The sequence below is a fragment of the Rhinolophus hipposideros genome (genome assembly GCF_964194185.1).
Source record: "Rhinolophus hipposideros genome assembly, chromosome: 2".
In the NCBI taxonomy this organism is placed as follows: Eukaryota; Metazoa; Chordata; class Mammalia; order Chiroptera; family Rhinolophidae; genus Rhinolophus; species Rhinolophus hipposideros.
In genome coordinates this window covers 53,752,264-53,765,848 of record NC_138048.1, presented here as the reverse complement: position 1 = coordinate 53,765,848, position 13,585 = coordinate 53,752,264, and the positions used below count along the sequence as shown (strand labels likewise).

The following is a 13,585-nucleotide window of genomic DNA, read 5'->3' as shown; positions in this document are numbered from 1 at the left end:
TCCCTGGGTGCTGAGCTCCTGGAGAGAAGTCCCCATGTCCTTTTCTCTCTCAGCCTATCACAGAGTAAGTGTACTCTGAAAATATGCGCTGACTGAATGGAGTCCAGCACTCTCCCTAATAGCCCACGGGTGGGAGATAGAGAAAGTGAGGGACAAAAACAGGATAAAGGAAAGAACTGGAAGAGTTCTGCTTTTTCAAATAACAGTACATAAGAAGTACTTTTCCCGCAGGAAAAGTCTCCATCACTTGGACCATGTGTATTCACTTTATTCATTCATTTCACAAACATTTACCAGACACCTACTCTGCACAGGAGCTGGTCCCTAGCCTGGAGTTGGCCGGCTTGTTTGTACCCTTCCTTCCTCGGTAAACTTTGAAGAGACCATCTCTCCACCTGGCACAGCGGGCTGAAGGATGGGGCAATGACAATCCACACGCAGGAGCACACAGTGTGTGGGTGTGGGTGTGGGCGTGTGGGGGGTGTCCAAAGCAAAGCTGGCAGTCAGGATTTACCAATGTAAAGGCTATTCTGTGGAAGGGGAGGGAGGAGGAGGAGGAAGACAGAGGTGGGAAAGCGGGGAGGGCAGAGCGGGATGGAGAAGGGAGAAGAGGCGCAGGGAAAACAAAAAGGGACACACCGGCAGCCTGTCTGGATTCTCCCCAGAGCCACGTCTAACAATACTCTGGTCACGTTTTAATTAATTCCAAGTGTCTCCCACTGATTGTAACAAGAGCTCTCTCTCTGATTAATTTTCGGAAGAGCCGGCCGAGTTTAATCATCGCCCATACGATGCACGCGGCTATGACGGCCTGAGTGGCCCAAAGCAGAGCATAAAGAACCCAGAACCGACTACGGTCCGGGCGCTCCCCGGCGGCCACCGGCCGGGCCCACGCCCCGGGCCCTGCGCTCGCAGGCACCGAGTCCGGGGGGGGGGGGGCCGGGGCCGTGGGCTCGGCCGGCCGGGAGGGGGCGGCGGAGGGGGGAGGCGGGAGGCGGGCTCGCGGGGCCCGGGCAGCCCGGGTCGCGGTCCGGCAGGGCCCAGAGCGGCAGGCCGGCGCGCCGCGCGGGACCGCGGCACCGCGGGGGCTCGGCCCGCCCACGAGGCTCCAGTGCCGCCGCAGCCACGCCAGGAACGGCCGCAGGCCACAGTCGCAGCGCCAAGGATTGTGCCCTAGCAGGACCTCCGCCAGCTGGGGCAGAGCCCCAAACACGCCGCCGGGCAGGGAGGCCAGGCCGTGGGCGTGCAGCGCGAGGACCTGGAGCTCGCGCGGCCGCGGAAGGCGCCCCCCGGGAGCGCGCCCAGGCGGGGCTCAGGCCGCGGGAGGCGCCCCCCGGGAGCGCGCCCAGGCGGGGCTCAGGCCGCGGGAGGCGCCCCCCGGGAGCGCGCCCAGGCGGGGCTCAGGCCGCGGGAGGCGCCCCCCGGGAGCGCGCCCAGGCGGGGCTCAGGCCGCGGGAGGCGCCCCCCGGGAGCGCGCCCAGGCGGGGCTCAGGCCGCGGGAGGCGCCCCCCGGGAGCGCGCCCAGGCGGGGCTCAGGCCGCGGGAGGCGCCCCCCGGGAGCGCGCCCAGGCGGGGCTCAGGCCGCGGGAGGCGCCCCCCGGGAGCGCGCCCAGGCGGGGCTCAGGCCGCGGGAGGCGCCCCCCGGGAGCGCGCCCAGGCGGGGCTCAGGCCGCGGGAGGCGCCCCCCGGGAGCGCGCCCAGGCGGGGCTCAGGCCGCGGGAGGCGCCCCCCGGGAGCGCGCCCAGGCGGGGCTCAGGCCGCGGGAGGCGCCCCCCGGGAGCGCGCCCAGGCGGGGCTCAGGCCGCGGGAGGCGCCCCCCGGGAGCGCGCCCAGGCGGGGCTCAGGCCGCGGGAGGCGGCGCCCGGCGGGGTGCGCAGCCGCGTGCGGTTCAGCCACAGCGCCCGCAGGCCCGCCATCTCCCCGAAGAGCACCTCTGGCAGCGCCGCCGGCGGGTTCTCGAACAGGGTCAAGAAGCTCAAGGTGTGCGAGTGAAGAAAGAGCGCAGAGGGCAGGAAGTCGAGCTGGTTTCCAGAGAGAGTCACACAGCTCAGGCTGCGGAGCCGGTCGAAGGCCCCCGGCGCGATGGCGCGGACGCGGTTTCCGTGGAGCCGCAGCTCCATCAGGGCGCGCAGGCCGCTGAACGGCTCCGAATCCAGACAGACCAGCTGGTTGGAGTGGAGCAGAAGTTTCTCAAGCTCAGCCTGTGCCCCGAGCAATCCCTTGGGCAGGTGGGTCAAATGGTTTCCCGATAGATCCAACAACCTCAGGTTCCCGAGATGCGTGAAGAGGGTAGCAGGCAGGAAAACGAGTTGATTGTGGGTCAAAATGAGCTCCCGCAGGTGAACCAGTCTCTGAAACATGTCTTGCTCAATGCCCTTTAGTTCATTGTTGTTCAAAAGTAACTGTTCCAGGAGCACCATCTTATCCAAGAGCGCTCCTGGAAGATGAGTGATCTTGTTGTGCGACAACCTCAGGGTTTTCAGTTTTATCAGGTCATGGAAGGTGCCGGGGGCGATGGCTGAAATGTGGCTGTCTGACAGTATCAGGCGTTGCAGGACGGTCATGCCGCTGAAGCTGTGATTCTGCAAGGTGCCGCGGCCCATTCGGAAGAGCAGGATGTGCGTGAGGTTGGTGGGCAGGCCGAGCTCGGCGACGCGCGACACGTCGCCCCCGGAGCACTGCGCCGCGTCCCGGAAGGCACACTTGCAGGCGGGAGGGCAGGGAAAGCGCTGGGCACGCGGGAGGCCCAGCACCGCGCACAGCAGGGTGCCCCTCAGCTTGTCTGAAACCTGCAGGCGACACACAAGGGCAAGCGCTCATACTCGATCTTGGAGCCCCGGGAATTTACTTGTGCAGAGCCATGATTATCGCCGGGGTCATCACGGACTTGGAACGTCATCCAGATACAAACAAATAAGTCTCCCTCTTTTCTTAGGACTGGAGATTTTCCAGGATGGTAAGAACACATTCGCTCTACACAACGAAGTCTCATTCTTTTGTTTTACTAATTTTTCCACTCTCAGCATGGACATTACATCGTTTTCCAGCTATAGAAAAGCCAATACTTTTAAGATCTTTACATAGATAGGACGCATTAAATAATCATTCTCAGTTAAGCTCCAGACATCACAGCTTTTCTCTCTCCCTCTCTCTCTCTCTGAACCAACATCTCACGAATGTATGGGTCTCTTTCTGGGTTCTCTATTTTATAATCCCTGCACTAATACCACACTGAAATAACCTTTTAATGTTTAAAGCTTGAAAAATATCCAGTATTTTTTGAAGCATGAATAGACATTCTCATACTACATTGGTGGCATTATAAATTGAGGCACACTTAGGAAAACTTAGCAGTATCAACCAAATTTAAAATATACGTGTCCTTTGTCCAGCAGTTCTACTGCAAAAAATACACTATGGATATGCTCATTATGTGCACAAAAACATTTATTGCAGATTGTAATAGAAAAATAAATGAAAACCTAAATCACCATCAACTGGAAACAAGTCATTTAAATTATGATATGCCCATTCAATGGGATGCCTTGCAAACTTTAAAGAGAATGACTTTGAGCTGCAAATGCTGACATAACTTTCACAGACATATGGAATGACATAAAACAAGGGCAGCGTAGCATATAAAATGGGAGATGTTGGTCCATTCTACTTGTGCAGGATTTTTAAAAACGTATTATTATATGAGGATTATATATATGTATATATACGTATATATGTATATATGTGTGTGTGTGTGTGTGTATATATATATATATATATATATATATATATATATATATATATATATAAAATGAATGTTTTTCTGGAAATACCCAAGAAACTTTAGTATTCACCTTTTAGGGGAGCAACCAAGGCACAGGTGGTCTTCCTTATATACCTTTCTGTGAGGTTTGCATTTTTATTAAATGTGCTTCTATCACTATTATCTTTTAATAAACGTTAATGCAAAAATAAAACGATTTGGAAGGAAAATAGCATCATTGAAGAAAAAAGGTAAGAATAAAGATATGAACACATACTGGAGAAAGTCAATGCTTGATTACGAACAAGTCAACTCGAACCTCTGGGACAGTGTATGTGGTTCTTAAATTATCCCTTTTGGGAAAAGTCCCCGGATCCATGACATTTTCAGGTGTTGTAGAAAAAGCACTGAGATGCAATCAGCCTTTGATGTAGCAAATGCAGTCAAAGCCCAGTAAATGCTGAAGTGACTGAAATTATCTCCTACGTCATTAAGTCCTAAACCACAGGGAAAGCCCCTGCCTCTGCCAGGCATCAGAGAATATGTACCTTTCGGCTCTATCAAGGGAAGCAACTCCAGAGCCTGGAACAGCTGCCCTGGGGACAGTCAGTCACACATAGGCACACCAAGTAAAAGTCCCCTTGCCCACGAAAACGTCAGGGAGCAACTGTGATAGACTGGGAAGAATACTGTGAAATGATCAGAGTAAGACTTTGGGCCAGACTCCAGCGAAGTGTCATCAGCCTATTATCTCAGGAAAACCTCCAGTTTGTATGGCCTCAGGGTTTGCTCTTTGAAGACAGCAGGACATCCTGATTGCCCAAGAAGGGAAAACTGGGTACAGAAGATGCGGACGACGGAGGAACATGGCGAGTCCATCCACTGAACGAACAGACCAGGTGCAGAGAAGTATGTTGAGCAATGAAGTTGACAAGTGCAGTGTTCAAGTCCTCTGGATTTGGGATCCACAGAACAGGTCAGCAATTTGCTGTTCTGAAAGGCGGCTTCTGCATCAGTCATAGACCCCTGGCCTGTGGGGTTTTGCCATTCCAAAGCAGGTGTCTTCCTGGATGGAATATGCTTTTCTTCCTCGACGGGGAGACTCAGCGGCCAGGACACAGCAGGGGTCTCTGCTCTTAGAAAGTAACCACCACCTCAACTTTGAACAGGGACAGTCTCCTTCAAACTCCTGGAGCCCCTGTCCTTCCCAGCAACATAGACTCAGAATAAAGCACCTGGCAGTGATGTGGGGGGAAGGAGAGGCACGAACTGCCCATGTCAGCAGGCTATGGGGACATGATCATGTGCTACACAAACCATAGTGAATAGCAAAACTAGGCCTTCACACCACTGAATCCATCACACCACAGCCAGCCGCATAGCCCACAGCAGACGACGTAAGGCTCCCACAGAACCTGTGATACCAGTTAACACCTACCCAAGCACAAAAGGCCAACACAAACCTGTCCTCCCTGGGATTTCTACGACCGACCAGGAGTTAGCTCCAAAGATTCTCTCTTCTCGGAGGGCTCTTCTTGTACCCATGGATGTCACTTCACTTCAGTGTAACATGTCTTCCATGGTATTAGCTGTAGGTCTGACCTTCCCAACAAGTAACAGATTGTAAATCCCTTGTCTTAGAATTTACCATTTCCCCCAGGCCTCCTGACACTTAACATTTGGCTCTAAACTGTATCTGAGAGGTTTCCAAGGGGTGGTCACAGACATGACATATTATGTGAAATGCTGTATTTATTTCCTTCAAAAATCCAAAGATTTTTTAAAAAAAGGAAATGGGAAAGTATTAAGCAGCAAAATTAATCCAGAGAGGGCGGTATTCATATCAACAGCAAACAAAGGTATAAAGACACAGAAAAAAAGAAATGTTATTTCATTCATTTACATTTTTATTTTGAATAGCTTTAATCAAAAAAGATTTCATAAGGTTATTTACAGTGCTGAATGTACAATTATGAATGTATGCCTTTTTGACATTGGGTACCATTCTTGAGCAGCAATACAATTTAAAAAATATAAAGATGCAGTATCATTTCTGATATAAAGTTTCTTTAAAAAAAATCCAAAGTCTTAGGGAATTCACAAATCATAACAGGAAGTAACTATTTTATTAATTTAATGTGCACATAATTACCAAATTTAAATACATTAAAAATATGTGTAAATGCCTACAGACTGTACAAAAATTAACATCCCATATTCTGTTAAAAGTTCCCAACCACCTCCCACCATAAATATACAAAAACCTATTTTCAGATATGTCAAAATTACATGCATGAGATCTTAGAATGTTTCCTAAAGCCTGAATTTTGCTCTTCTCTGAATATTGTATGTATAGCCATTTTGGAAACAGAACATATAATCACCGATATTTTACCATGCCTTTGAAACTATGCAGTATTTTCATAAACATGGAAAACAAAATAAATCAACTGCAACAGTTTTGTTTAATTGCAAGTACAATTTGGAAAGCTTTCGAATGTAAGGATTATAAAACTAATATAAAAAGTATTTACTTGTTGTTGGCTTAGCCACTATTATTCAAGCGTTATTTGCAGCATTGCTTTACAGCAGTTGGTGCTAGAAGATACAAAACATACAGTTACCACTATTTATATTTGAGGGAGGGGAAAAAAAAAACTTTAAACAACCCTGAGGGAGACACACATTAAAAATCTTGTTATTTATTTAAAAAGTTAAAAATTACATATCATTATTTAACAATTACTTTCCCGGACATTTCTGTCCTTAACTATATGCATAAATAAAATTTAAATCAGCAATATTTATTAATCTTAATACATCAAAATAATATATGTACAGAGTTTAAAATTTAGGTCTGTATACACTCAAATAATTTAATGTGAAATTCAGAATCAAAATTACTATGTAATGGTGACCTACAGAGAGAGGACTCTGTCTATGGCACTGAGTAGGACCCACACCTGGATTCACAGACATTCTCAAAATAATATTCTGGAAGCCATCAATTACAACTTGAACAACCCACTTTGTCTACGTTCAAATCTAATTTCCTACAACTTCTTTTCCACCTACCTAAAAACCTTATTCCTTTGAAAACAATATGGACAGATGAGATATAAAACCCTTATAAAATCTAAATGTTAAAAAAGGGGAAGGGTGTAAAAAATATAGCTCTTTATGATCATGCTCTTAAAGATGTTAATTACAATCTGATAATTGGGTTTTAAGCTGCTACTTAGTAATTAATTATATGCTTCAGTATTTAAATCAATGAATAAGATTTACAATTCTGGGATATCACTGAAGAATAACACTTGTGTATGTTGAAAATTAAACAATCAAGAGAATAAGTAACTATAGAAAACAGTGCTAATTCACAGCTCAAGAGGTCTAAGATGCATAGCTTCATAGAATCATTCATGGAACAATTGTTCTTATCATCTAATATGTATTAATATCGTATCATACTTTTTGATGGAAAACTTCGATTATATTTTTGTTAAGAATCATCAGTGGCAATAGCAATAACAGTGATCCTGAGTGTAACTTACATTTTTTCTATAGTTACCAAACATCATTCATGTCTCTGCAGCATAAAAAATGAGAACCATTTGGTTCTACAATTCTGGGTACATTTGATAAGCTGGTTAAGCATGTATCAAGAAAATAATGATCAGCTAGAAGTGGAAAGTACATGCATGCTACTGGTTAAGGAAGAACATAGGATAATGTCACAATGTGTTAATAGTTTAGTGTCCATTTTACAGCAATATCAGTTTCCTTGTTTATCATTAACTGTGGGCTTTGCCAAACTGCTAGATCTTACTTACAAAGGCATTTTTAAAGTTACTTTAATTTTGTTTAGAATTTAAACATTAACCAGGCAAAACACAAAGGTGAAAAAATATTATCCACATTTCTTTTGGCTCAATGAATGTCTATTCTTTAACTTTATTTCCATTTTTCTTTTCTTCCAGTAATTTCCACAACCAAAATGTGCTCATTTGTCAACAGCCAATCCAAAATAAATACGCTCTGACTTCTGGTGCCACCTAATGGCACAAAAGAAACTTTCACTGTGTTCATATTGCTTTGCAAAAATAGCAGTCATTCAAAACCACTCATTATTTTGTAAGCCTTATTATTGATAGGATAGATACATATCAAACCTTAAATTTTAGATGGCAAAAGTCGAACTCAAAAAACTAAAAAACACACATGTAAAACAAAACCAATTCACTATTATCCTATGTCTTTAGGTAATTAAAAAAGTAGAAAATAAAGACATTTAAATAATATAAAACCTGAGAGAAAAAACAGGTATGAAGAGATATTAGAAATATAGATCCACATCTATTGCCAAAAGAAATAATCTTTTCTCCTAATGAAAAAGGTTTTACAACATGTAACTGAAACAAATCACACTACTGACACCAGACACATTTAATAGCTTTGAGGGACATCTCAAGAAGGCAGTGAAGCACCTTGCTGATTAGAAAAATAAAACCCAGGTAGTTTGTACAGAAAATATAAAACCATCAATGGAAATCACCTGAGTTGTTCTATAAGCAACACCATAAAACTCACTCCTAACTCTAGGCTATCAAAGGGAACTGGTGTATGTATATATAGAATTCTTTGGAAGAAATGTTGGAATCAAATGAAAACAGGCTTTCTACCTATTTTCACTGGAGACTAACACCCATGTAAAGACTAACACCACAAATTTAGGGCCTATAATATAAACGAGGACTTTTTCTAATAGGGTTTGTGAACATAAGTTTAAAGGTGCAAACTAAGTCTCAAAAGGTAATGTCTAAAACCCTACCAAATACCAACTTTCTTCTGTACCCTATATAAAGAGTATCACGGAGGGTAACAAGAAAATTCTGGAAATATTTATAATATTCAGAGTTACTGAATGAAGATAGAGGACTTCACAGATTGGTTATTAATTTAACTGGCAGGTCAATCTTTTTCTTTTTCTTTTTTTTTTAAAAAAGCATTCAAATCAGCTACTATATCAGAAGGGGCATAAACTGAAATAGTGCCATTCTGACACACAGGATCAGAAAGTCCTAAAACTATATTCTGCTCAACACTGCCGCTAGCATACCACTGAGACTGACGCACTGCTATGTGACGGTGATGATCTGACATGATCCGTTTTCCTTAACCAAGGTCTTAGCTTCTGTTGTTGTCTGAGGTTTTGGTGGCCATTCTGGATCAAACAAGAGCTCCTGGGCCAGATACATGTACTTTGCCTTTGGCATCTTCTTTCTACAGTCCAGGACCCAGGACAAGCAGCATTTCCCCCAATGATCCACTGACTCCTAAGAAAATAAGGAAAAAAAGAACACCCTCGTAGATTAAGGGCTGCTTGTGTTTAACACGTTTGTTAAAGCATAGTACATCAACACAGAAAAATAAGAGGAAATGACTTCTGAGCACAACAAATGAAAAAAAAAATCCATGTAAAAAATTCAGCTTTCAATTATTTAGGAACATATTGTTTTTTAAGATAAGCTGCTTTAGTTATTGATGTAATTTATTTTATTTAGTATTATGTACCTATCTTCTTGTGTATGGATGCATTATTAAAATGACATGCAGATCTGGATAATGTAACTCTGTAACACAAAACATCTAAGGTATTAAGAATAACTTTAAACTATTCAACAACAGAAAACATTTTTAATATTTAACATGCAAATCCTCATATTCTATTGCTCCAAACAACGTAGCTACCTGATCATTTTTGGAAGTGTAAAAATATTGTTACTGTTAATATCACCTTTCAAAACATGAAGCATTATGAAAATACTGTTAGATCAAAATTAGAACTTAGGTCATGTTTAATTGTCAATCAATTCTTTTAAAACCTCATTTTTTATTAATATAAAAAACAATTTTATTTTACAGTGATGGTTTCCCTCAGTGCTCCACTACTGACTGGAAAGAGGTACATAGAAAGGTATAAAGTATTATTTCTTGGTATTATTTCATTATAAAAAGCTCTGCTGAAATTCTTCTGATCAATCCTGATTTTTTAAATGAATGTGATCTTAAATAAATAATTCTTGGAAAACAAGAAAGCAGATTCCCTGGTTACTGTATAGAAATGTAAATTCAATAGAAGCCTTCAGAATGTACCTTAATTGAAATCTGAGATACAGAAATGAAATAAAACTAAATGACTATACTGAGACCTGTAGTTATATTTACCCCTAAAAAAACAGTCAAAGTTTAATTATTTTGGCTGTTGCTTCTCCGAAGAAAAGTTTAAATCCCAGGTTGTTTTGTTTTGCCATCAGCATATAACCCAGGCTACAACTAGGTCTATTCTCAGCTGAAGTAATCTCACAAATGGAAGTATAACATAGCTGAGATATTCTGTTAACACCAAAATATCCTCATGATAAAGAAAGGCAGATTTGTTTTAACACATATTTTGAAACATATGTTTCTAAATTTGACAATGGAGAAGAGCAAAATACTTTAATATGAAAACTCTTTCAAACATTTCCATATTTTTATATGGTACGGCTTCTCATCTTATTGAGACAACCACCAGGAACACACTAATATTTCCTTCCCCCAAACCGTGGGGTAGGCAAGTGGCAGCACTGAGACCATAATAAACAACAACTATGTGCTTTTAAAAGTATGGTTACTTTGTCAACAAAACACAGTAAGCTGCATTGCTACCAAGAATTTACACGCAGAAACTGTGGTCTCAAATAAGCTATACTTTTAAATTCTGGGGGCTGGGGAACAGATGTAAACACTATTCATCTAGTAGCCTCTTTAATGCCATAGCTAAAAAGACTTATTCCCATCACCTTAAAAGAAGCCCACCCCCCCACACACAAATTGAGCATTAAGAGATAAAAGAGACTAGATATAAGGATTCTTCAGGTAATCCAAATAACAAATAACTCCTTTCCAGTGTAGGAATACACATACACAACAAACCTTAACATTTAATGGGAGGTGATGGCTCACTGCTTGGATCTATCTTGGTATTTAACGTCTTCAATCTAATTGCAGAAAAGATCATTGTTCCTAAATCAATCTGAAAGCTGTCATTTTTTATTTTACAGCATGTGGCACTGTTAAAGGATCACAGGAAAAGGACAATGGTGAATGCTGACTTTTTTAAAAAAGCAGAAACACATAGGTCCTGTCCTTCCAGATGAGCCAGCATGGTTGAAGGGCAATGAACAGCAGGCTGAATTAAGGCAAGTCACAGCCAAGTGTATTCAAATGGAACACACACACACACACACACACACACACACGCCCCTAAATCCACTGTTCCCTACTGTGAAAAGTGAGGAAAGCAAAAAAATTAAAACTAATTTCATTGCAAACCGAATCACAATTGAATAATTCTTTTTACATTAAGGTACATGTTCTAAAAAATCCTCACGTTTCTATTAAAAGCAATGCACATTTGTTATAATTTAGAAAAAATAAATTAAGTCACAAGGAACACCAGGGATACCCCAACCAGTGTAATTAGAGACATATATTTTGTTCCTGTGCCCTCATGTCCCCAATATCACACCACAGGCAAGCATAGGTTTATCAGGTTATAAACACAAACATATCACACATATCCTCAAACAGTATAATCCACTGGTAGAGAAAAATAAAAGGGGCCACAGGCATGCTGGAATGAGAGCTAAAGCAAGGGAGAGAAGATGGTGTCCAAGGAAACAGGCAAGCACCGTGCAGCACACAAGCGTGGAGGGTGAGCGTCACACACCGGCTTAGCATGAGCGCTCAGCCGAAGTCCCTGAAGCAGAACAAGGAGCCCTAGTCACTGGAGCTCTGGGTTTGCTCGAAAAGGAATGGTTACATAACCCAGTGTATCCCTCAGAGAAGGGAAAGGGGCGACCACAGACCAGCAGAGAGAACACAAAGAAATTTCAAGACCTACAGCTAAAGTTCTTTTTGCTTCTTAGACCATTACAAGCTGTTCATTCTAGAACCCCAAGGCCAGTTTACTCCCGGCAGGGTCTTTTAGGAAGTGTTTTCATGGGGAGCATGTACAAGATAAAACCATGCTTGTAGGGAATGTTACAATGGTACATTAGTTTTCATAAAAGTCTTCTTTTATACCAATCCTGAATATAAAGGAAAGACAATCAGAATTAGCATTCTATCTAAATAAGCTTGAATAATATTCCAAGTGATTTTTTTTGCCCCAAAAAAAGAAAACAGAATCAGGCAACAATCATCAGGCAGGATCAAACTGCACGATGGTATTGATGTTATTTCCACCTTCATCACTACGCACCCTCAGTTTACCAGACAGAAGACAGGTACACGTGCTTCTTAGTAACGGAATGTGCAGCACAGATCTTCTCAAACAGGGATAAAACTTTATAGAAAACCACAGATGATGGGACCCTCTGCTAAAGATTTTTCATTCAGTAGGTCAAGGGTGAAGCTCAAGGAATTTTGAAGAATATCTTTGCTTAAAAATCACTGATGTATCAATATTACAAGAAAAAATATTTAGCTACGTAAGTTTTAACTTTGATTATTTGCAAATGGCTTACTTAATCTGTGTTCAGTTTAATTCAGTGGACATTTCCTGGGGCCACTGAGTATCAATAAGAAAAACAATCACTACTGGAAATACATTACTATTATGTAAAAAACCCTCCTGGATCTAAATTAGGTTAGTTGCATGCAAGTTCAGTAGGCCAAGTAGAACATAGTATCTAAAATGTCTACTACTAAGAAAAATGATTCTTAAAAGTTTATTTTGTCTTTAAAGAACAGATGGGAGCTTTTTGGTATAGAAATATTATTGTCCTGGGTCCAGAAAAACCTCAATTTGAATTCCAGTTCTAACACTGTTTTTTCATCTGTGAAAATTGGGAGAGACTAAAGATACTGCTCTCTTAAGGTTGTTGTAAAAATTAGAGCGAATTTATACATAATGCCTCACACAGTGTCTACCATTGAAAGTAGGTACTGAAAACAGTAACTACTGTGTCTCCATTTTGTCATCTGATTGTTCTATTAGTTTACAGCTGTATGATCCTATGTGTGTCAGGGACTGTGGCATAATGAAAAGCAACACTCCTCTTGAAATCAGAAACCCTGACGTCAACTCCCAACTCTACCATTCATGGTACAAAACCTTGGCAAATGGACTGAATGCTGTATAAAATGAAGTTAGAAATACTTGGAAGTGTATAGTGCCTTGTAGATGACCAGATATTTGGGACACGGTTACTAGAGATTTCCAGGGGAAGTTCTTGACTTCCCAATTCACCTGTCAAAGACCTGGAGCCTACTTCCAGGGTCTCTCTAGCTTTGAAACTTTCAACCCAATTCAGTGGTCCCTGGTAAGGGAGGAAAAGAAGAAATAGGGCTTTTCTTCCCCCTGACATTAATAGAGAAGGTTGGAAGTTCCAGTCTGAGAAGTCCTCCTGGGACTCTTAGTAGAAAGGGCACAGAAGGGAGTTTGTGGTGAGGAAGACTACAGCAGCCACAGAAGTCCTAGGTGTAGCAAGCCATTCTGATCTTCACTTCCTTTTACATCTCACGGCAGGTTTTCAACCTTGGCTCTACTGATACCTTGAATTACATATACTTTGTTGTGAGGGGTTGTCCTGTGTAGGATGTTTATTTAGCATTCCTGGCCCCTACCCAACTTCATGCCAGTAGCAACACCCTGCACCCCAAACTGTGACAACCAAAAATGTTTCCAGGTACTGCCAAATGTCCCAGGAAGTGGAAGGAGCAGAAGAGTGCCCCAACTGAGAACCACGGCTTTACAGTAATATGACTAATTAACTC

General features: G+C 42.7%; 2 protein-coding genes across 3 annotated transcripts in view; both read right to left on the bottom strand.

The window, feature by feature from the left end:
* Nucleotides 1–688: 688 nt before the first annotated feature.
* Nucleotides 689–5,305, bottom strand: GP5 (glycoprotein V platelet; the record flags this gene model as incomplete). Its single annotated transcript, XM_081079058.1, is given in 6 exon segments — nucleotides 689–950; nucleotides 952–1,102; nucleotides 1,105–1,272; nucleotides 1,275–1,311; nucleotides 1,803–2,815; nucleotides 5,224–5,305. Coding segments are annotated over 6 exon segments (1,713 nt in total).
* Nucleotides 5,306–5,652: 347 nt separating this feature from the next.
* Nucleotides 5,653–13,585, bottom strand: part of ATP13A3 (ATPase 13A3) — a 62,814-nt gene continuing 54,881 nt past the window's right edge. The window contains exon 34 of one of the 2 annotated variants that reach the window (XM_081075273.1): nucleotides 5,653–9,096. In XM_081075273.1, coding sequence (XP_080931399.1) covers nucleotides 8,899–9,096 — 198 coding nt within the window. In that variant the 3' untranslated portion in view covers nucleotides 5,653–8,898. The remainder of the gene's footprint in view (nucleotides 9,097–13,585) is intronic. The other variant, XM_081075274.1, reaches the window with a different exon arrangement.